Here is a 22,759-nt window from a genome sequence, read left to right as displayed (position 1 = left end):
ACATATTTCACCAGTGTTGATCTCTCTCCACTGGCTCCCAGTTAAATATCGTATCCATTTTAAAACATTGTTGTTTGTTTATAAGGGTTTGCATGGACTGGCTCCTTCATATATCTCCAATCTCCTTCTGTTCCACTGTCATTTAGAGCTCAAAATGGGTAGTAAAACGAGCGCTTTATCTCCCGGTGCAAACTCTCGTAGCTGAGTACCCCTGTTATACAGCCGGGGTTGACACAGTTGTTGGTTGAGAAAAAAAGATAAAAAAAATTAAATATCTTAATTCTTATAAATGATTACTGGTTGCTGTTTTTGAAAAAGAATTTCTTACATAGATAATGTGCAAATATCTCTTTTTTGAATCTTTAATAGCTGTTTTTTTTTTTACCGTTTACTCATTTTTAATTTCTAATCGTGAAGATTTTTTTTTTTATTAGACCAGTTCATATGTCACAGAACACACACACAATTTTTTCACTTGTGATATGTTGTTTTGCAGACATCGCTGTTTGCACAGTGTTTGACAGTCCGCACTGTCTTTCATTTCATTCATTCCTATGTCATGTGATTTCAGGGAAAACGGGCTTATCTTTTTCTTATCACTCTAAGCAGTAATTTTCACTTACAAGACAACTAACAATTAATTAATCTAATAATTAACCTAATTATGTACTTAAAGAATGAAGGGCTGGATTTCTGGTATAAAGGGGTGAAATAAAACATAACTACAGCACACTTAAAGAAAAAACAAGTAAAAATGAACAACTGATTCCTCTATATTCAGTATCAGTATGTAAAATGGGTTTCCCTTTGAGTCTGGTTCCTTTCAGAGTTTCTTCATCATCACCTGTGGCTTGCTCAATAGGAATAATTTTAAATCTATATCTAGATTTCTGTAAAGCTGCTTTGTGACAATGTCCATTGCTTTATGAACAAAAATTGTCCAATTCTCAGAATAAGGGGTTAACTAGGAGCAAACGTGGCTGTAAAAGGGCTTGTCTTTGTAGACGGTGCCTTTTTGGACTTTATACCATGGGAAAATCCAAGCAACTCCAAGCAACCTCAGAAAAAATATTGTGGGCCTCCACAAGTCTGGTTCCACCTTAAGAGCATTTTTCAATACAATACTACACTATAGATATTAGTAATACTGTTATTTAGTATAACACAGTGGTGGCCTCCGCAATTCTGTACGCTGTAGTCTGCTGGGTGGGAGGCAGTACAGAGCGGGACAGGAAGAGACTGAACAAGCTGGTTAGGAGAGCCAGCTCTGTCCTGGGCTGCCCACTGGACTCTGTGGAGGTGCTGGGTGAGAGGAGGATGTTAGCCAAGCTGACATCTATTATGAACAACACCTCTCACCCCCTGTATGGGACTGTGGAGACCCTGTGTAGCTCTTTCAGCAGCAGACTGCTACACCCCCAGTGTAGGAAGGAGCGCTACCGCGGGTCATTCATACCAGTGGCTGTCAGACTTTACAAAACCTCATTACAGTGATGTTCAAATGTGCAATATTTTATAATTTTATATAATTTTATTTCTTTTGTTATTCCTAAGGTGTACATAATTACAGTACAGTTTTTTTTGTTTTGCTGATATTGTCTCATATTTAACTTTTCTTTCTTCCTATCGTTAGTCTCTAATACCTGCACTTTAACTGTCTGTGAGCTACTGTGATAAGTAAATTTCCCCACTGTGGGATCAATAAAATTTATCTTATCTTATCTTAGTACAGTGTGAGATTTGGTACACTGACATGACAAAACCTAACAAGTCAAACATTTAGTGAGATAAAAACATTGACATTTATTAAGGTAATATGCTCATTTCAGAATGCAATCTAAAATGTAAATAAAAACAAAGAATTGAAGGAGGGTGTACTTTCTATTTCCCATAACTGTAGGTTTATTTCTGAAGGTTTCAGCCAACCCTACAGTGATGACCTCGGGTTGGGGATTTTTCCACAATCGTGAATGCGTTAACCAATAAAAGTTAACTATCTTATTAATTTTTTTAAATCATGGTAAATTCCAGAGTGTTATACTGTACAATTTAAAACTAACAGTTGTTAGTTGAGAAACAAGGATAAAAAATTAAACAGCTTAATTATCTTAAATGATTACTGGTTGCTGTTTTTGGAAAAGATAGCAGATATCACATGACATAGTTAGGAATGTGTCTCTCAATGCCATCCTACAGAGATGATGTGTAAATTTCTCTTTTTGAATCTTTAATAGTTTTTTTTTTTTTTTTACTGATTATTCATTTTTAATTTCTAATCATTACTTTTTTTACTTTTTACTACAGCAGCTCATATGTCACAGAACACACACACGCACACAACTTTTTCACTTGTGATATGTTGTTTTGCAGACATAGTGGTGTGAAAGTGATCAGACAATCACCGCACCATCTTTCATTTCATTCATTCCTATGTCATGTGATTTCAGGGAAAACGGCCTTATCTTTTTCTTATCAAATGTAATTGCCCAATTTTCATAATAAGGAGTTAACTAGGAGCAAACGTGGCTGTAAAAGGGCTTGTCTTTGTAGACAGTGCTTTTTTGGACTTTATACCATGGGAAAATCCAAGCAACTCCAAGCAACCTCAGAAAAAATATCGTGGGCCTCCACAAGTCCGGTTCCACCTTAAGAGCATTTTTCAATATAGTACTACACTATAGTAATAGTAATACAATATATAGTAATACACCATATTAGTAATACTGTTATTTCATACAGTGTGAGATTTGGTACATGACATGACAAAACCTAACAAGTCAAACATTTAGTGAGATAAAAACACTGACATTTATTAAGGTAATATACAAATTTCAGAATCTGCAGGTTGACTCAACATGTCCAGGTATGATTCATAAGACACACAGGTGGATCGACTCCTCCCATTACAGTGTAATATATATAGCAAGTGTTTCGCCTCCATTCTGTTCACATCGCCTGAGATAGCACAGTAACAAACAAGGTAAGCATTGTGCACTAGCTAACAAGCAAATCTAGCCAAACTTTAGCTGTTACACAAATTAAGTAAGTTATCATCTAGATTTTAGCTCAATATGAAAATTATGCTAAGCATTTTTTAATGGCATGTATCACAGACAGATTTAATAGTTTATTTTATCAAATGAAGAATGGGTTTTTAGGAAGAAGGGAGTGAAATAAACAGAAAAAAGTGGGGAAAGTGTAGTGCAGGCCTGGAAGGCATTATTTAATCCACGTTACTGTTTTATGCCTGCTAGTTTAAATTTTCTAATAGGAACTGATTTTGACCTGCTGTTAGTAGAGCACGTTCATGTTCAGCATAAAAATGAGTTTCTCTCAGTTTCTGTAAGCCTAATGCTTTGTTAATTCTGACCATTTCTTTTTTTTTTCTATTTTTTTGCCAGGTGTTTTTTTTCCCTCAGAGAAAGTATAATCAATACATACTACCTTTAAAAAATTGCATTGAAATTTACTTGAAAAGTTTGGTAACAATTTCCACATAAAATCTTAGCAAATTTAACTAAGAATATTTTTTATTATTATTCTCAGAAAAATATAAGTAAACTTAACTAGCAGTTACTCAATCTTGAGTTATACAAACTACAAAAATCTCAACATTGTAAAAAAGTAAACATCATCTAAACATTATGCAATAAGTGGATGAAGTTACATCAGCCTTCACAAAGACTGAACTGACAGAACCCAACATTACTAAGCAACTAGCTCACATGCTAGTTCCTTACATCTGACTGAGAAACACTGAGGCGGTGAACTAAGAAAACTTTACAGAAACACTTTCAAAACAATCTCTAATACAACAGCTTTAGGGGTAAAGCTGATTATAAAGCTCTAAATTAAATCAGTTTAAAATTCTGTGAACACATGCAAATCAAATTCAAAAACCACACCCCCACATTAGTATGCAATCAGTTCAGTAAACACTACTTCTTTTTTCTAGTTTTGTGAGCACTTGAAAAATAATATTAACTGGGAGTGGGTTATTGGCAGTGGATTCTGGGGTGTGTGGTTCAGGATGGCCATGTTTGTGGGCTGCGGTGTCTTCTGTGAATTGGAGTTTGCGGGGTCTGACACTTTGTCATATTTATAGAACTACTAAATAATTCTTTTCAGTGAATATAGTGTACTATAGAGAGACAAACATGTGGAAAGAAGGGAAAAGTGGGGAAAAACACCCCTGTTATATCTACATAAACTCCTTCTGGAGAACACCAGATTCGAAGACCCAATTTACACAATGCATCTCTTCCCAACAAATTAACGGGAGTTTGTTCTGATACTAAAATAAGCAATGTCACTTTTTTATTTTTAGTCTGCAGATGAACTGGAATTGGAATTAGCTGCATTTGTCCTGTCTTTGCAAATTTTGGGGAGGTGAGAGGCATAATTTGGACTTACACATGTGTAAGAGGCTCCAGTGTCTACCATCATGGGTGTTAGTTTGCCCTCTATTTTAACCTGCAGCATAGTTTCTTGATCGGCATCAGTTGTTAGAATTGGAAGCTGACCCTCCCCGGTAGGATTCTCTGGGCACCCCTAGTACCCCTGATTAGGCCCACCCCACGGGTTCACTGGGCCTTGTGGAGATTGTCGATAGGGCTGGACCCAACCATCCCCTTCACCACCAGGTTGCTGTTGCCATGGATTGGTGGGGCAATCACACCTGTTATGTCGAGTTTGTCCAAGTCCCCAACATACCCCTCGAGGACCAGAAGTGGGTCTTCCTCTTCCCCTTTGTCCTCTTGGTGGTGGCCTTCTTTGCCAGTTCATGTTATTTGGTTGCTGGTAGACATTAATAATTGGCACTGTAGGCTGTTGTGGAACTGCAGGAGCAGCTGGCACAGCTGGTGCTGCTGGCACACTTGGCTGAACAGCAGGTAATGGAGGTGGAACATTCAAAGGAGCCATCGCTGCTGATGAGACTTCCTCAACTTGATCTTTGTCTTTATCTTTGTCTTTCACAGGTGTTTGGACCTTTTTCTTTTTATTGTTCATCAGCTCTTCAGGTTGAGGCCAAGGGAGATGACGGATCTGAGGACTGTCATCGTCAATAAGAGGGCCTCGACAAAAAGGTCCTGACAAGTCAGGACCTCTGAGGGCAGGCCCCTCTGGGGAAGGGAGGTGTACACCTCTTCGTACAGTCCCTGTCTCTCCTCAGTGCCCTCAGCAGATCGTTTTGTCAACCCTGCCACCCCCGGTGCTTCAGGGCACAGCGGTCTCCAGCGAGTGCTTCTCTCAGCTTCCGCCCAGAAATGTAGTGGTTCTGGGAGGCTCGTTATCTCCAAGGAGGTCTTTAGAACAGCTAAATCGGCCATTCCCTGCCGGTCCTCCACTCCAGGGCACCGATCTAGCCGCTCTAAGTACACCTGAAGTCAGTCTCGAGAGACTGATTCCCTTAGTAGACTTTCTGGCAGCCTGGAAGCTTCTGCCAAATGTATCTCAATGGGTCCTGCATACCGTAGGAAAAGGCTACAAGATTCAGTTCGGGTCTCGTCCTCCTCTATCCAACGGGGTGTTTCCCACTCTGGTGGGCCCCGAGCAGGCTCTGGTTATGGAACGAGAAGTAGATACTCTCTTGAGGAAGGAGGCCATCGAGGTGGTCCCTCCTCTCGACAGAGAGTCCGGGTTCTACAGCCAGTACTTCATAGTTCCGAAGAAGGATGGAGGGTTGTGTCCCATTTTAGATCTGCGCCTGCTGAACCGCTCAGTCATGAGACTCAAGTTCAAAATACTCATGCTCAAACAAGTCATGTCTCAAATCAGGTCCGAGGACTGGTTTGTCACGATAGATCTGAAAGACGCATACTTACACATTTCCATTCTTCCTCAGCACAGGAGGTACCTGAGGTTTGCTTTTGGGGGCAGAGCTTACCAATATCGGGTTCTTCCTTTCAGTCTTGCACTCTCACCCTGCACTTTCACCAAGTGTATAGATGCTGCTCTGGCTCCACTGCGACTCCAGGGCATCCGCATACTCCATTACATCGACGATTGGTTGATTTTAGCTCAATTAGAGCAGATGGTGATGATGTTCTCTCCCATATGAGACACTTGGGGTTAAGACTAAACACAAAGAAAAGTATGCTTTTTCCAGTACAGACGACCACTTATCTAGGCGTAGTGTGGGATTCGACCACAATGCAGGCACGTCTGTCTCCTGCTCGGATCGAGTCGATCCTCACGGCGGTCAAGAGAGTGAGAGAAGGCCAGTCACTCACTGCTATACAGTTTCAGAGACTGTTGGGTCTGATGGCAGCTGCGTCCAACGAGATACCTTTGGCCTGCTGTACATGAGACCCTTGCAGTGGTGGCTCAGGACCAAAGGGTTTTCCCCGAGGGGCAACCCGTTTGGCATGATCAAGGTCATGCGGCGAGGCTTATGGGCCTTAGACATGTGGAACAAACCATGGTTCCTGTTACAAGGCCCTGTGTTGGGGGCTCCTTGTCGTCATGTAACGCTAACAACGGATGCCTCCCTCACGCTCTGCCCAGGGCCTGTGGGAAGGGCCCCATCTCAAGTGGCACATAAACTGCCTGGAGATGCTGGCCGTGTTTCGAGCAGTGAAACATTTTCTCCTAGACCTGAGGGGCCATCATGTGGTCTCCTACTTAAACCACCAGGGGGGTCTGCGCTCGTGCCCCCTTTACAGGCTGGCGCGCCAGATCCTTCTGTAGGCCCAAGGGAAGCTGCTCTCACTGAGGGCAGTATACATCCCGGGGCAACTCAATCAGGGAGCAGACATCCTGTCGAGGCAGGGGCTGAGGCCCGGGGAATGGAGGCTCCACCTCGAGGTGGTGGAGCAGATATTGAGGATGTTTTACAGAGCATAAGTGGATTTGTTTGCGACTGAAGAGACTTCGCACTGCCCCTCTGGTTTTCCCTCACTCACCCAGCTCTTCTTGGACTGGATACTATGGTACAGACGTGGCTGAGGCTTCGCCTGTATGCTTTCCCCCCCGATTGCTCTGCTCCCGGAAGTTCTGGAGAGGGTCCGCCGAAACGGAGTCTGCCTTCTATTAGTAGCCCCTTACTGGCCAGGCTGGCCATGGTTTGTGAACCTGGTAGCCCTTCTTGAAGACTCTCCTTGGGAGATTCCCGTCAGGTGGGATCTCCTCTCTCAGGCGGGGGGTACCCTATTTCACCCTCATCCAGAGTTATGGAGGCTGTGGCTGTGGGGCACAGCTCGTAGCCTCTGGTCTCTCAACCGAGGTTGTGGAGACCATACTCCAACCCAGAGCTCCCTCCACGAGGAAATCGTACACTGCTAAGTGGCATCTGTTCACGTCGTGGTGTGAGAACCGTCAGTTAGAACCAGTTAACTGCCCGGTTGGTTCAGTGCTGGAATTTCTGCAAGAGCGGTTTGCCACAGGGTTATCTACATCCACTTTACAAGTTCATGTGGCTGCTATTGCTGCACATCATGCTCTGATGGGTGGGCAATCTCTGGGGAGAAACCCATTAGTGACACGTTTCCTCCGTGGTACCAGGAGGCTGAGACCCCCGGTATGACCTAGAGTGACTTCTTGGGATTTGGCTGTGGTTTTAGAGGCCCTCTCTAAACCTCCCTTTGAACCTTTGGAGGAGGTGTCTTTGAGATTTCTTACAGTCAAGACTGTATTCCTACTAGCCATCTCTTCCCTGAAGAGAGTCGGTGACCTTCAAACAGGAGAGTTTGCCTTTCTTTACCCCAGACCAGGATATGTTCCTAAGGTGCCCTTGCGAGGTTGCTCCACGGCCAGTTGTGCAGCAGGCATTCTGTCCTCCTCCCTTTTGGGACCAGGACCAGGACCAGGAAAAGCTTAATTGTAACTGCTCACACTGGACACATAAGTCCACAGAGCTGCCCTGTGGAGGAAATCAGACCAGCTATTTGTCTGCTATGGTCCTTATAAGAAGGGTCTTCCTGCAAACAAGCAGACCCTCAGCAGGTGGATAGTGGATGCTATCACTACTTCTTACGAGTCCTCTGATCTCCCCTCTCCATTGGGGGTCAAGGCTCATTCTACCCGAGGCCAAGGCCTTCTCCTCTGGTGTTTCTCTCCAGGATATTTGCAATGCTGCGGGATGGTCCACCCCTCTGACTTTCGTCAGGTTTTACAGCCTTGACCTCGATGCCGCTCCTGGCTCCTCAGTTCTCTCGACCTAGTTGTGCCCTTCCACACTAGGCAGGGATTTGTCAGTCTGGTGGCGTGGGATACTCGTTCCCAAAGCGTTGTTTGATGCAGCTCGAGTTCCCGAAGGGGAACGTCCCTAGGTTACGTCTGTAACCATGGTTCCCCGAGGGAACGAGACACTACGTCTCAGTGCTATACTTCCTGCATCCCTGCGATAGCTTCCTTCACTCTTCTGAAGCTTGCGCCAGCTCCACCGCATGTGCTTTTATACTTCCAGGTCGCTACGTCATCCCGCCGGTGATGTCACATGATTCAGTTGGACGGATTACACACGTGATTCAGAGCGTGGTCACGCAGAGGCGTTCCCAAAGCGTTGTTTGACGCAGCGTCTCATTCCCTCGGGGAACCATGGTTACAGACATAACCTAGGGACGTTCTTTCTCTGCTCTGTTAATAGACGTCTTGCTCCTGAGAGATCTAAATGATTCTTTCCAAAAATGTTCGCTAATTCCCTTTGTTTCATGAAGCAATTGATTTAATCTTTCAGCCATCCACTTCTTTAACTCTTAGTTCAATGCAACCTGTCTATAAAGAATAGAATAGCATAGCTCATATGTGATAACGTCTGTACTCGTATATACTTAGAGCACCCTGATGATATCTATGCTGTAATACCATTAGACAAATATTAATTCTTTTACCACTTCTAATCGTTTTTCTCAATATCCTGCCTGTGAATGGAGAAAATTCTTCCACTGTAGGCTTTGTTGAGGTGTATGCTAATCTAAAATGCATTAACCCTTGTGACCTTAAGGAAGTATGATCCCAATAATATGGAACTGAGAAATAAAATATGTGAGACTTAGATGTCAATCGAATACGGCTTTCAGTAGATTCATGATCCATTCAACAAAACTTAAGTCTCCTTATCTGGATCACAATGATTACAATTAGGAGAATGTCCAAACAGCTTACAAAACCAATTTCTTGGAAGATTTTTGCTTTCAATCTCACCCTTTCAATCAATGCTCTCCTTAATTAACGCACACACACATACACAAGCATGCACACACCCAAGACTACCCACACAAACAGAACCACACGCTCAATTATGTGTAACTGCAGTCTCTCTCTACTGTACTGAACTTACAATCATATTCGCCTAGAACACCACTGCAAAGTCTAAACAGTTATAATGGTGTTGCATCTTTGGAATTATGACTTTATATGGCTGCACTGAGTTTTAACCTTTATTATTACTATGCCACGGGGATGTACAAATTTTCTGTATGAGGTCAAATGAACATTTGTATTTGTATGAACATTTGTATCAGATTGTATTCTACAATCTGAACTAGGACCTTCTTGTTTCCAGTAAATGTTTATAATTGATTGCAACTACTCTTGCTTAGTTGATTCACTTTTCTTCTTTTTTCTATGGTGATGTTTTTTTAGGCATAAATGCTATTAATCATTTCTTCTAATTACAACAACATAAGAGAATGACCAAACAATCAAAGACAACACTTAATACATCAGGGAGCACCAACAAATAACATACAAAACTCACACAACATACAAGACATACACCCCTAATTTCTACAGTCCTCTTGAGTGTACACGCTTCTTGCGTGACCTGCCTGTACAGACCTCCTCCGGGTGCAGTGCCAATCGCTAAGCTCTGCCTAGACCTCTTCCGCTAGCACAGCACCACACAAGCTCACTGTTTGATGCAGTGCCAACCGCTAAACTCTGCTTAGTTCCACCCCACTAGCATAGCAGTATGCGGGTTCACTATGTTATGCACCCAAACCACAAGTGAGAAGCGGTATCCACAAGATTTCTGCGCGCTTTTTCTCTTGCTCTCTTATCTCTTATGCTCTTCTCTTTTTACTCTTGTACTTTTTATTCTCTTTACTCTTTTTCTCTTCTACTCTATACTCTATACCCTTTTCCTTACTTTATATCTGTAACGTGGCAGGTGCCTTCTCAGGCAGATCCGCGGCCACCTGCACGGGCTTTTATAACACGGCGATCTCAGGAAGGTAATCACCGTAAATGTGCCACACCTGGCCACGCCTCTTTATAAGCCCTCCGATTGCCTCACTCCACGTGTGGACATAGATCTGTGCCAGGTAACAGAGCAGCACCACGCTACTCTGATTGGTAATTTTCGAAGACATAAATAGAGAAGAAAAAAAATATTGAGGTTTAGAAAGAAAAGGAAAGGGAGAGAAATTATTGAGGGAAAGAAAGAAAAGGGAGCTCAGAATTAAAGAGGAAGTCAAGTTGGCAGAAAACTAAAGAGGAGGATAGACTGAGAATCCTCACTCTGAGATAAATATTCGGCCCTCTTAAGTTAGAAATTGTTCCTTTCTCATTTGGTGCCTTTAAGTTCAGCCAGAAGGAAGGCCAGTTTGAGTTGTTTTTTCCCACTGCGGTGTGGTGCTTTTGAGTTCAGCCATTGGCTCTGAGTTTTCCCCGATCCAGTTTCACAAGCACTACAACACTCATTAACATAATCCTGCGGCGTTAGCTCAGCAGATAACATTACGGCTTGGGATTCACAACCTCTCTGGTTTGTGTCCCGCTCTAGGTGTTCACATTTTAGGCAGAGCCTTTTGATCCCTCTCCGCACTTGGCTCCATTCCACACCATATATTGTCCTCCCGGACAAGCGGGCCCTGCGCGACACTCTTGAACATCCTATCGCCTAGCCCCATTACAATCACTGTAATCCATCAAGGCCCACTTAACAGCAATATATTCTGCATGCAGTTTACACCTTTTTGAGATCAAAAACCCCTTGCTTAATTTGGTTCTTTAATCTGGTGAAGCCTATGAGTGCTCTTACTGCCCCAGGCCGACCTACAGCAAACCACACAAACAATTTAAACTAGAAGCAAAAATGCTTACCTTCAATGGCTGGCCTGTTTGTGCAGTCTGCCTTCAGTCAGCCTAGTCGGGGCGACCCTCCTGGCTCCTATCCAATCCTGCTGACTACGCCAAAAAATTATGTCGTGGCAAAAACTCTTCAATTCAGAATAAGAAAAAAGACTTCCAAAGACAAGGGGTTCTGGATGCCAAAAATCAGTAGACTTTATTGAATCAACCAACAAAGCCGAGATGTCTGCAGCGCATCTGATTTACACAGTCGTGGCTCATGCTTTTATAAAATTCTAAAACAATAATCTCATTAGGCGAAGTTTTCTCATTTTTTCTTTTAAATCACACCCCTTTTGTTCATGACAATTATTTCATTAACCAGCTAGCTACATTTTAATTGTGGCGAGAGCTGAGTCAGTCTATTTTTTTTTAAAAAGAGTTAACAGAAAAGATACAATATAGTGTACGAACAAAACTCTGAAAGTCAGGTCACATCAGGTTACCTAAATTCCCCTAAATACATTCACACTGATTTAATATGAGGTAATTTAAGGTCATGATTGAACACAAGATCACATTACAATACTGGTGCATAAATACTGATTAACCAAATACTGATTGACAACAGATGATATCGATAAAGATAACAGAAAAATTCTTCCATTGTGTGTGTGTATACATGCACTATACTAGGCCTATGTGATTACCGTTAGCCTACAATAGAACTAAGTCAGTTGAACTCGAGTGGAAAAATGGTTAACTTGTCTACACTGCTTTACTTTGAGCCATTTGCTAACAGAGTGATTTTGTCAGTTATTTGTGGTTGATAGGTTAGATGCACTTTTAAAGTGGACACGCAATTGTTTGTGTGTGTGGGTGGGTGGTTTGGGGAAGAAAGAGGGGTAAACGTAGTGAGAGGTCAGAGTGTTAAGTCCAGTGACTGTATGAGTGGATATCTTAACAGGGATCTGGAAGTGGTCAAAACGTCTCTGAGGCCCTCTAGTGGCTGGCTGCAGTACAATTTTTAACTCTGCCCATTCCCATGTTAGTGAATGGAGACTGAGCAAAACTTTGATTTAAAGTTACAGCTCCACAAATTATTTCTGGGAATAGAATTCCGTATTTTTTACAAGTACAGCTGACCTTAATAATTTTACCCAATATTTTTCCTTACAATAAGTTTGAGTTTTTTAGGAGTTATTTGGTGATAAAAGGGCGTGGTTGATGAGGTGATTGATTAACAAACCCTCAATGTGGAATTCTCTGCAGTTTTTCCAGTATGTTCCTCAGTCTAATAATTTATTTACTGAATGACCTTAGCTAACACTTGAAGTAGCTTGGTAAGTTTAGCCAGTCTCTTATTTTTAAACAAACTGCACCGAAAGAATGAGCAGAGAATAAAAGAACACTTCTCCATGCAGATGTGTATCTTACATCAGGTATCGGAGCTAGAGGAAAATCATGGAATTTTTTCCCTTTAAAAATACTTTGTGTTGAGTGTAAATGTTTACTGTTGTTTATATTTTCAGTTGGTGCCTTACATTAGCTACTTATACTTACATTACTCTGAATAAAATGATGGATAATGTCAGCTAGCTTACAAATAGTAGCTCAGTCAGTCATGAGTCAAAGCTGTAAAATATTTTCCTGACAGCGGTAAAATCACTATATGTGCAGAAATTAGTTTAGCATTTTACATAATACGCTATACTTGCCACTTTGAGTTAACTGATGTGGCATCTTAAGTTGGACTTTGAGTAATTTATCATGGACACTCTGCTCCACTGCCCATGCAGCCGTATCTACTGTGCATGCTATGGCTCCAATTTTTGCAAGATAGCAGCTGCCATTTATGTCCCAAAAAAAAGCTCACTGTGTGGGATATTTATATGTATATTTGATAGCTTTGGTTTTGAAAAATGTAGCCCACCCAAAATAATAATATAAATAACAGGGGGGAGATAAGCAGTTCATATGCCCATGTAATAAATAGAAAAAAATAATGTTCACATTTTCCTTACTTGTAGCAACTTCTATACGATGAATATTAACGTCCTCTCACAGGCACATGAAGTATATCCAGTAGCGATGTTTCTGGCTAGTGATGATGCTTCCTAATCTGTACCATGTGTGTGTTTACAGTTTACACATGAACAAAAAACATCATGTTATAAAATTTGAGTGCTAAGGTTAAAACGCACAAAACCAAACCCTGCAATCCAAACTTTTAAAAGATAAAAGGCATAATATTAAAAGGTCTGTGGGGATTCCCTTCAATTCCTGCCCTTGTTTCCACAAATAATCTCATGTGGATCTGAAAATGAAACTTTACACATTTTTTAGTAACACATTTACACCAGTCGCCCCTATACACAATTAATTGTGCATATTGTGAAATTTGACTCATTTTTTTCCTTTTCAGGCTGGTCAACAGTAAAGAATCTCGAGGCCCAAAGAGACCCATGGACCACAGCACCCAGAACACCAGAAAGAAAGATCATAAAGTTACATCCGGAAACAGCATGAAAGAAACTGGTACAAATAAAATAAACCTTCAGACACAAGTCTTTGGAAATTACGGGCCAGAAAAGCCCGGCAGATTTGTGTCTGAAGACTTTAGGAAAGTCCACACTGATGACATTGAGGCTTTAGCCTGGGCTTTGTTTTATAATCGTAAAGGAAAAGCATCTCAGGAGCTTAAACATCCAGTTAGGTCAAATAACGACAGATATATTATATATGATTTACAATTAGAATGGGTGCGTAAAAACTACAACTGGAAAAAATTCGAATTGTTTAATTCTAAGAATGATATTAATCATGTGTTAGATCTCCACTGCTATGATCTTCAGTGTAGTGAAGACATCCAGAATGTGATTGTACACTACGCAAGTGTTGGTGAAAAGGATCCCAAATACCTCATGGTAAATGGCTGGATTTATAAACTGTATCCAAAGAAGCTTTATATATTTCTAGTAGGAAAACGGCTCAGAACAGAAGAAAATGCAGATGAAATCAAAAAAGTTATTGACGGACAGTATAAGAAGTATGAATATAAACACATTCGAGAAGGAATCAGTAATTGTAAAGAAAATAATCAAAATTTGTATGATGTGTACGCTGAATACGCTCAGTACACCAGAGACACTTTTCAGGGCATCTACACCCGAGGAACTTTTGACCCCATTAAGGAAGCTTGGTTTACTACATACTTTTTAGCAACAGTAATTTCAGAGTCAGCAAGAAATTTTAGGTCGTTTGTCATCACACTCATGGCTTTGGACCTGAGTCTCAGCCAAAATCCTGAAAAAGCAAAACAAGAGATTTTTTTAGAGAAGCTCCCAATGGTGAAAGGGGGAAGCTGGATAAACACAAATAGAAGGGGATTTCATGGGGCAAGCTCTGCGGTAAATGGGAAAAAAACAAGACTTAAAAGGCTAATAGAGGAAGAGGAGGAAATCTTTAAGAAATGGCTTTCAGGCAGTAGTAAAACCTCTATCAAAAAAAAGATTGATAGAGAATTGATTAAACATCTCCTCGAGTTGTTGTTCGGTAAAATCAGACTCAGTAAACATCCCTCACTTCTAGAAGATTTTATTACAAACTATGTTCATTTTAAAAAGGAAATAAATTCTTTAATTTCTCCTGAATTACTGAGAGGATCACATGGTGGACCAATTTCTCTAAAGAATAACAGTTTAAGTTGTTGTTTATCATCAATTATTCCTACCACAACTAAACCGAGATTAATCACTCTTTACCCCCATGACTTACAACTCAAATCCTTCTTTATATCTCTGATGTACAATTATTCATCAGACAGCATTCAGAATCAACATCTGTATCTATATAGTCATGATTTGGACAGGTGTAGGGATGAAAGCCGCTCACCTCTGATGCCATCAGTCCAGACGCTTGTCTCTTCAGCTCTTCTTAAAGCCAGCTCCAAAATCTCTATAAATCCAGATGTTCTGTCCTCACTAAACATGTGGGTTCTGTTTCACCAACACTTCAGTACAGACCCTGCAGATTTAAGCTTAGGTCTTTGGAAGAAGAGGGGTATACTTCTATTTACAGACCAGGTCATGGCTGACATGTTAATCTGTTTACATTTAAATCAGATCTTCTCTACATTTATCCCACTGAAAGGCCAAGTCTATAGAGACACTGTAAAACAGCAGTGCTTAATTTTCCCACTTCTCCCATCTGAAAATCTTTTAAGCAGTTTATTAAAGAGACCACACGAGATCCAGGTTGGAATTGAAGAGACCACATATAATGCAACGTATAAAATAACACACAGTACATCTCTAGATTTATCAGGAGCCTCCTCTCTGTACATCCTCACAGAACACTGGGAGCAGCGTGAAATCACATTTCTAGATACCTGCTGGGGAAAAGAGCTTCAGTTACACAATTCCTCATTCATTTACTCCAGCTTTACACAATTTCACAGAATCCATCTGCTGGCTGACTATCAGTAGCTAAATTATTCTAATCTGTATGGAATTAGAAACAATTCCAGCCTAAATTTTCAGTGTATACCCCTCTTCTCTTCTTAGTAAAAGTGAATTACATATTCGTCAGGATTTTACATCTTTGCACGACTATTCAGTGCTTGATGGATATTAACAGATATTTTAACTGGATGTCTTGAACATCAGTATCAATAAACATCTTTATGTCAATATTCTTTTTGCCGAAATTTTTTTTTTTAAATTGACTAAAATAGATTTTTAGTCTATTTATAAGAATTTTAATAAATATTATTTTCAGGTATCTTAAGAATATTTTTTAATATATTCAAGCAATCTCGAATGAGTTTATTAAATATTCTTATGAAAAATTGAAAGTAATCTTATAAGATTTTTATATAAAATTTAGAGAATTTTATCAAATATCCTTGTTTAATAATTGGAAGATATTTTAGATATCTGCTTTGTATATTGTATACAAGTGAACAACTATTTATAGCTGCTATAATGTAAGTGAGAACAGGAGCTAATTGGTTTCAGCAACGTTCCACAAGAGTAAAAGTAACTATAAACAGATAAAAATTACATATTCCTTAAAAATTCCTTAAAAATAAAAAGTTTTTAAAAATTTAATTTTAAATTTAAATGGGAGGTTTTGCTGTGGTGCAGCACTGTTGTGCTAAGCTAACAACAAATCTGTCACTGTCAAAGTACTTGTCAGAGAATTGTTCCCCAAATGGGGAAGATCATTTGGATCATCTTCTCAGATTCATCTCTCTGGAAAAGTAGTACAAGAGCTCATGAGGATGTTCAATGGAAACTCCACTGTCCATATAGGCAAGGCAAGAACTCACAGGGAGGGACAGGCCATTGTACCTGGACAGTGGGTAATGATCAGAAGTCACATGGGTCTCTGCTAGAAGCTAAATGGAAGGGTCCTTTTCAATTCCTTTTGGTGACAGATACTGCAGTATTGTGTCAAGGATGAACCATGTGGTTACAGGCTTCACAGTATAAAGTGGTGCTACCACCTGAATAGGGAAAGTATGAGTGACTCTGAGGAGAGAGCTTTGAGAGGAACCGATGGCATGTAGGCCACGGGGGTCAAACTCGAAGTGAAGATTCCCTTTTCCCCAAATGCGATTAGCGCTCCCTACTCTCCTCAGTGGACAGGACTCATGTTAGGTAGGGAAAGTGGGTAGCCCATCAACATTGTTTGGAATAAGACTCAGAAATGTTTTAGATAGATAGATAGATAGACAGACTTTATTGATCCCATGAGGGATATTCTTGTGTTACAGCAGCATGGTCAGTAGCAAGATACAACACGTACACATTCCACATATAAAATATAAAATACAGTAAGTTAAATTAAATGTAGTAGTGCAGATATGGAACACAGCTGTAGATTTAACCAGATTTACATCAGTATTTACATCAGTATTTACATCAGTGCACTTGTGAAAACTGGCAGTGAATAATGAATATGAAGAACCTTGAGAATGTAGAATATAATGACAGCTTCCTAAATGATAGCTTATATATATATAGATAGATTTCTTGTATATATGTGTATGTATATTGGCTGTGTCACTTCCTGTTTTCGAATTGTTTTGCCGGGAGTTTCTTGCCTGTATCGGCGTCTTAACTATACTCTTTCTTTCTTTTCTAAACCAATCATTTTGCGCTATCGTTTTCATCTGTTGTATTTTTCGCGTTCTCTTCTACCGTATTTTCATTTTTCTTTCTCTTGAAGAGCGCTTTTGTATTTTGTCAAGGCCATCCACACCGGATCCATGCCGTCTGCAATAATATCAACAAATCTTCGACTAAGGTGCGTTAAACAACATGTCTAACATTCAGCTTGTTCAGTGTGTTGAGTGCAGGATGTTTAGTCACTCTTCCTCCGTCGTTAGCAATAGCTTTATTTGTGATAAATGCATGTTAGTTAGCTCTCTGACGGAGAAGATTGCAGCATTAGAGGTGCGCATCCAGACTCTAGAGAGGGTTAGTGAGAGTGAGAGCAGCGTAGTTTCTGTAGGGGAAAGTCTGGATGCCTTAGGCGGAGTTAGTAATCCCCCAACTCCAGCATTAGAGCCCTCACAGCAGGGCGAATGGGTGACGACTTGGTGGCATAATCGCAAAGCCAAAGCTAACACTAAGGCTCGCCCATGGGAGCACCACTCCTCTCCGCTTCACGTGTCCAACAGGTTTGCTCTCCTCAGTGAAGCACCCGCTGAGAAACCTGAAAGAGCTCTGGTTATAGGTGACTCTATCTTGCGGCACGTGAAATTAGCTAGGCCTTTAGGGGCACCAGCAGCTTTAGTTAGGTGTATACCGGGAGCCAGGGCGCCGGACATAGCAGGTAATCTTAGGGTCTTAGGCAAGCACAGGTTCCCAAAGATAGTTATTCATGTAGGAGCTAATGATATACGCCTTCATCAGTCTGAGGTTACTAAGAGTAACGTGGTAGAGGTGTGTGCGAAGGTGATGTCCGATGCTGTAGTATGCTCTGGCCCCATCCCAATGCGGCGTGGCAATGTAGCTTACAGCAGGTTACGGTCGCTGAACTGCTGGATGTCCAGGTGGTGCTCCGAAAACAATGTGGGCTTTATAGATAATTGGACTAACTCTGAGGGCAAGGCTGGCCTGTTAGGGCGGGACGGTGTCCATCCCACTCGGGAAGGTGCTGCTCTCATTTCTTGCAGCATAGCACATAGTCTCAGAGCAGGCCTAGTTAATCGGTGACAATCCAGGGCCAAGGCCAGGGAGCAGACAAGCAGGCTAAACCGACCGTCTGCTAGCTGCACTGAGTCGTCACTTAGGTTCCACCGTATTGAGACTGTGTCTGTTCCCCGAGCTAAACAAAATTATAGACATACTCAAAGTTTGTTTTAGTAACCTAATTAACATAAAATTAAATCAAACCGAATGCATAGCCAGCACCGTTGATCTGAAGCTAGGACTGTTGAATATTAGATCTCTTACATCTAAAGCGCTTATTGTTAATGAAACCATTACTGATCAGCAGTTTGATGTACTGTGTTTAACAGAAACGTGGATTAAACCGAACGACTTTGTAGCATTAAATGAAGCTAGTCCTCCCGGGTAAGTTACATACATCAGCCCCGTCTAACTGGCAGAGGAGGAGGCGTCGCAGTCATTTATAATGATAATCTAGCCGTCACACAAAAACCTAGTCATAAATTCAACGCATAAGTCTACCCAGGTTATTCCGGTAATTATTATTTACAGACCCCCAGGGCCATATTCAGAATTCCTATGTGAATTTGCGGATTTCATCTCTAACCTGGTTGTTTCTTTAGACAAGCATTAATTGTTGGAGACTTTAATATTCATTTTGATAATCAGATGACCCTCTGAGAACAGCAGTTGTGTCCATTCTAGATTCTGTAGGGGTTAATCAGAATGTAATAGGACCCACCCATAGTGGCGGTCACACTCTTGATTTAATACTAACATTCGGATTAAATATAGAAAATATAGTCACAGTTCCACAGTCTGAAGCTCTCAGATCATTACCTCATCTCATTTAAAATGTGTATTAATCATAGTATATGCACCTTACCACTTCACTGTGTCAAACGTACGTTCACGTCAACAACTGCACAGAGTTTTATCAGTAATCTCCCAGATTTATCAACCATGATTGGATCACTGTCTCATCCCGAAGAACTTGACCAGGCAACCGAATGCTTAGAATGAACGTTCTGCAACTCGCTAGATAAGGGAGCTCCACTTAAAAGAAAAATAATTAGGGAGAAAAAGCTAGCACCCTGGTATAATGATCACACACGAACTTTAAAACAGACCACTCGAAAACTAGAACGTAAATGACGTCAAACTAAAGCAGTAGTATTTCAAATAGCATGGAAGGAGAGCCTTTTGAGCTATAGGAAAGCTCTTAGTGCTGCTAGATCAGTGTATCTCTCCACCCTAATTGAAGATAACAGAAATAATCCTAGATTCTTATTTAATACTGTAGCAAAATTAACTAGGAATAAGACCACAATAGAAACACGCACACAATCATTATATAGCAGCGATGACTTCATGAATTTTTTCAATGGTAAAATTGAAAATATCAGGCAAGAAATTCAGACTATTAATTTAAAACCGGACAGTTTTATAACTAACCCTGTAGATGATAATATGATAATATTAGATAAACAACTACAACGCTTTACTCCCCTTGAAGAGACTGAACTAATTTCACTAATTTCATCATCAAAATCATCAACCTGTATGCTAGATCCTTTACCTACTTGTTTCCTCAAACAGATAATTCCTGAAACAATCAAACCTCTTTTAAAGATAATCAATTCTTCCCTTAGCATTGGCTATGTACCTAAATCTTTTAAATTAGCAGTTATCAAGCCCTTGATTAAAAAACCTGACCTTGACCCCTGTCAGCTGTCTAACTATAGACCAATATCAAACCTCCCCTTTATCTCCAAGATCCTAGAAAAGGTTGTAGCACAGCAGCTATGCTCATACTTACATAGGAATAACATTCATGAAATGTATCAGTCAGGATTTAGGCCTCATCATAGCACAGAGACAGCGCTGGTTAAAGTGGTAAATGACCTACTACTGGCCTCTGATCAGGGTTGTGTCTCCTTGCTGGTGCTGCTTGACCTTAGTGCAGCTTTTGATACCATTGATCATGCTGTTCTCCTCGATAGACTGGAAAATGTAACAAAAGGGGGTTCACAGTATAAATGTGCAGGTCAGTTACTATTACAATTCTTAATATTTTAGATTGGTAATATATACAAGAATGTATTCCATTATTATGCAGTTGATTGACTAAAATGTCTTAGATGGTGTGTGAGTCTATGTGCCATATCACAAATGTGGAAGTCAAATGGCTTCAGCCATTGACCCATCCTGATGCCCTACTTCTGGTTGGAGTTCTCATCAATTGAGTTCGCTCGCTGCTGCTGGGGCCCCATATGGACGGCCTGAAGAACCATTTGGTTTGCTGGGGATGGTGCCACCTGGGGGCTGTGGAGATGGCTTGGGGATCTCATATGGGGAGCTGTACTGTAATGGCTTGGGACTGTGATTGCTGTAGTGGCTTTGGGGCTGCAGTTGCCACGAGCAGCTTCGTACTCAGGACTCCATCAGTGGACAGTGGATAGATTTTAACCAACCGGACTTCTTGCGAAAACTGTGATGAATTTCCTGGTTACACAATTGCACTATTTGTCCATATAGTACACAGTAATAGATGGGAATGATTTATAATTGCACTATCTGTTGCACCCAGATGAGGATGGGTTCCCTTTTGAGTCTGGTTCCTCTCAAGGTTTCTTCCTCATATCATCTCAGGGAGTTTTTCCTTGCCACCGTCGCCTCTGGCTTGCTCATTAGGGATAAATTCACAGGGACAAATTCATATATTTGCAATATATCTTTTTTTGTGAATCCATTTATTTCTGTAAAGCTGCTTTGTGACAATGTCCATTGTTAAAAGCACTATACAAACAAAATTGAATTGAATTGAATATATATATGTATGGAAAAGGAAATGTACTTCATTTGTTCTAAAAATGGATTTCGATTGTTTCATATATGTACTGCAAATTGTCACTTCTTCATACATTTTCTTTTAACCTTTAATTGTTGAGTAAAACAAAATTCATTACACAAACGTATGAGTAATAATAATTTGTTGTCCTGATTATTGTGATATTCACTTTTTGTCTACTGTCAAATACTGTAGTGTGCAAATCCTGATTTCTTATTTTTATTTAATGTTTTTAAAGCACCTTTATTGAAAAAAAAATGATTGAAAGTTGAACCTGTTTAAATGGTTCACTGTCTAATCCTAATCGAATCACACACACACATCCTCACCGTAGGGCTAATTTACTGTACAATACACCTTTTTTCAAACTTAGTTGCACTAAAGTAAATTGAAGAATGAAGTTTTTGGACTCATGTTTATAGTAGATTTATAAATTGCAGCAGTAATTTGATTGTGGCCTGGTACGAGTAAAATGATCAGGAATGTGACCAGGTGAATTAAATCCAGTAATTTAATACTTAAAATAATTTAAACTAAATGAGTATGTAGCATTAAATGAAGCTAGTCCTCCCGGATACAGTTACATACATCAACCCCGTATAACTGGCAAAGGAGGAGGCATCCTATCTATAAAGATCTATAAAGATCTAGGCATCACACAAAAACCTGGACATAAATTCAATGCGTTTGAAGTTCTTTATACCAGCATAACATAAGTAACCACAAAAAATAAGTCTACCCAGGTGATTCCAGTAATTATTATTTACAGACCCCCAGGGCCATATTCGGAATTCCTGTGTGAATTTGCGGATTTCATCTCTAACCTGGTTGTTTCTTTAGACAAAGCATTAATTGTTGGAGACTTTAATATTCATTTTGATAATCCAGATGACCCTCTGAGAACAGCAGTTGTGTCCATTCTAGATTCAGTAGGGGTTAATCAGAATGTACAGTTGTGGCCAAAAGTTTTGAGAATGACACAAATATTAATTTTCACAAAGTCTGCTGCTTCAGTGTTTTTAGATCTTTTTGTCAGATGTTACTATGGTATACTGAAGTATAATTACAAGCATTTCATAAGTGTCAAAGGCTTTTATTGACAATTGCATTAAGTTTATGCAAAGACTCAATATTTGCTGTGTTTTTCAAGACCTCTGCAATTCGCCCCTGACTGATGGCAGCCCATTCTTGCATAATCAATGCTTGGAGTTTGTCAGAATTTTTGGGGTTTGTTTGTTCACCCGCCTCTTGAGGATTGACCACAAGTTCTCAATGGGATTAAGGTCTGGGGAGTTTCCTGGCCATGGACCCAAAATTTTGATGTTTTGTTCCCCGAGCCACTTAGTTATCACTTTTGCCTTATGGCAAGGTGTTCCATCATGCTGGAAAAGGCATAGATCGTCACCAAACTGTTCTTGGATGGTTAGGAGAAGTTGCTCTCGGAGGATGTTTTTGTACCATTCTTTATTCATGGCTGTGTTCTTAGGCAAAATTGTGAGTGAGCCCACTCCCTGGCTGAGAAGCAACCCCACACAAGAGTGGTCTGAGGATGCTTTACTGTTGGCATGACATGAAATTCATCAGAGAAAATGACTTTACCCCAGTCCTCAGCAGTCCAATCCCTGTACCTTTTGCAGAATATCAGTCTGTCCCTGATGTTTTTCCTGGAGAGAATTGGCTTCTTTGCTGCCCTTCTTGACACCAGGCCATTCTC

The 22,759-nt window shown here is 40.5% G+C and overlaps 2 protein-coding genes across 3 annotated transcripts; both read left to right on the top strand.

Annotated features, from left to right (window-relative positions):
* Positions 1-2,910: 2,910 nt before the first annotated feature.
* Positions 2,911-15,701, top strand: LOC117598476 (uncharacterized). The gene is made up of 2 exons (XM_053239001.1): positions 2,911-2,980; positions 13,439-15,701. The coding sequence occupies exon 2, from the start codon at positions 13,479-13,481 to the stop codon at positions 15,498-15,500; it is 2,022 nt and encodes a 673-aa protein (XP_053094976.1). The 5' UTR covers positions 2,911-2,980; positions 13,439-13,478; the 3' UTR covers positions 15,501-15,701.
* Positions 15,702-16,768: 1,067 nt separating this feature from the next.
* On the top strand, positions 16,769-21,168 carry LOC128319677 (uncharacterized). 2 transcript variants are annotated; one of them, XM_053239002.1, is made up of 2 exons: positions 16,769-18,227; positions 18,275-21,168. In XM_053239002.1, the coding sequence occupies exons 1-2, from the start codon at positions 17,340-17,342 to the stop codon at positions 18,293-18,295; spliced, it is 909 nt and encodes a 302-aa protein (XP_053094977.1). In that variant the 5' UTR covers positions 16,769-17,339; the 3' UTR covers positions 18,296-21,168. The 2 variants fall into 2 exon arrangements, with proteins under 2 accessions (XP_053094977.1, XP_053094978.1); XM_053239003.1 differs by having other exon boundaries at positions 16,770-21,168.
* Positions 21,169-22,759: the final 1,591 nt, after the last annotated feature.

This window comes from Pangasianodon hypophthalmus, chromosome 12, assembly GCF_027358585.1.
Source record: "Pangasianodon hypophthalmus isolate fPanHyp1 chromosome 12, fPanHyp1.pri, whole genome shotgun sequence".
Lineage (NCBI taxonomy): Eukaryota > Metazoa > Chordata > Actinopteri > Siluriformes > Pangasiidae > Pangasianodon > Pangasianodon hypophthalmus.
Note: the sequence above shows the minus strand (reverse complement) of the source record. Positions and strands in the feature narration are given on the sequence as shown.

Coding starts and splice junctions, on each gene's coding strand:
- LOC128319677 (XM_053239002.1), top strand. CDS start 17,340: ATGTCTAACATTCAGCTTGTTCAGTGTGTTGAGTGCAGGATGTTTAGT. Junction 18,228..18,274: donor ATAGTCTCAGAGCAGGCCTA/GTTAATCGGTGA, acceptor GCAGACAAGCAG/GCTAAACCGACCGTCTGCTA.
- LOC117598476 (XM_053239001.1), top strand. CDS start 13,479: ATGGACCACAGCACCCAGAACACCAGAAAGAAAGATCATAAAGTTACA.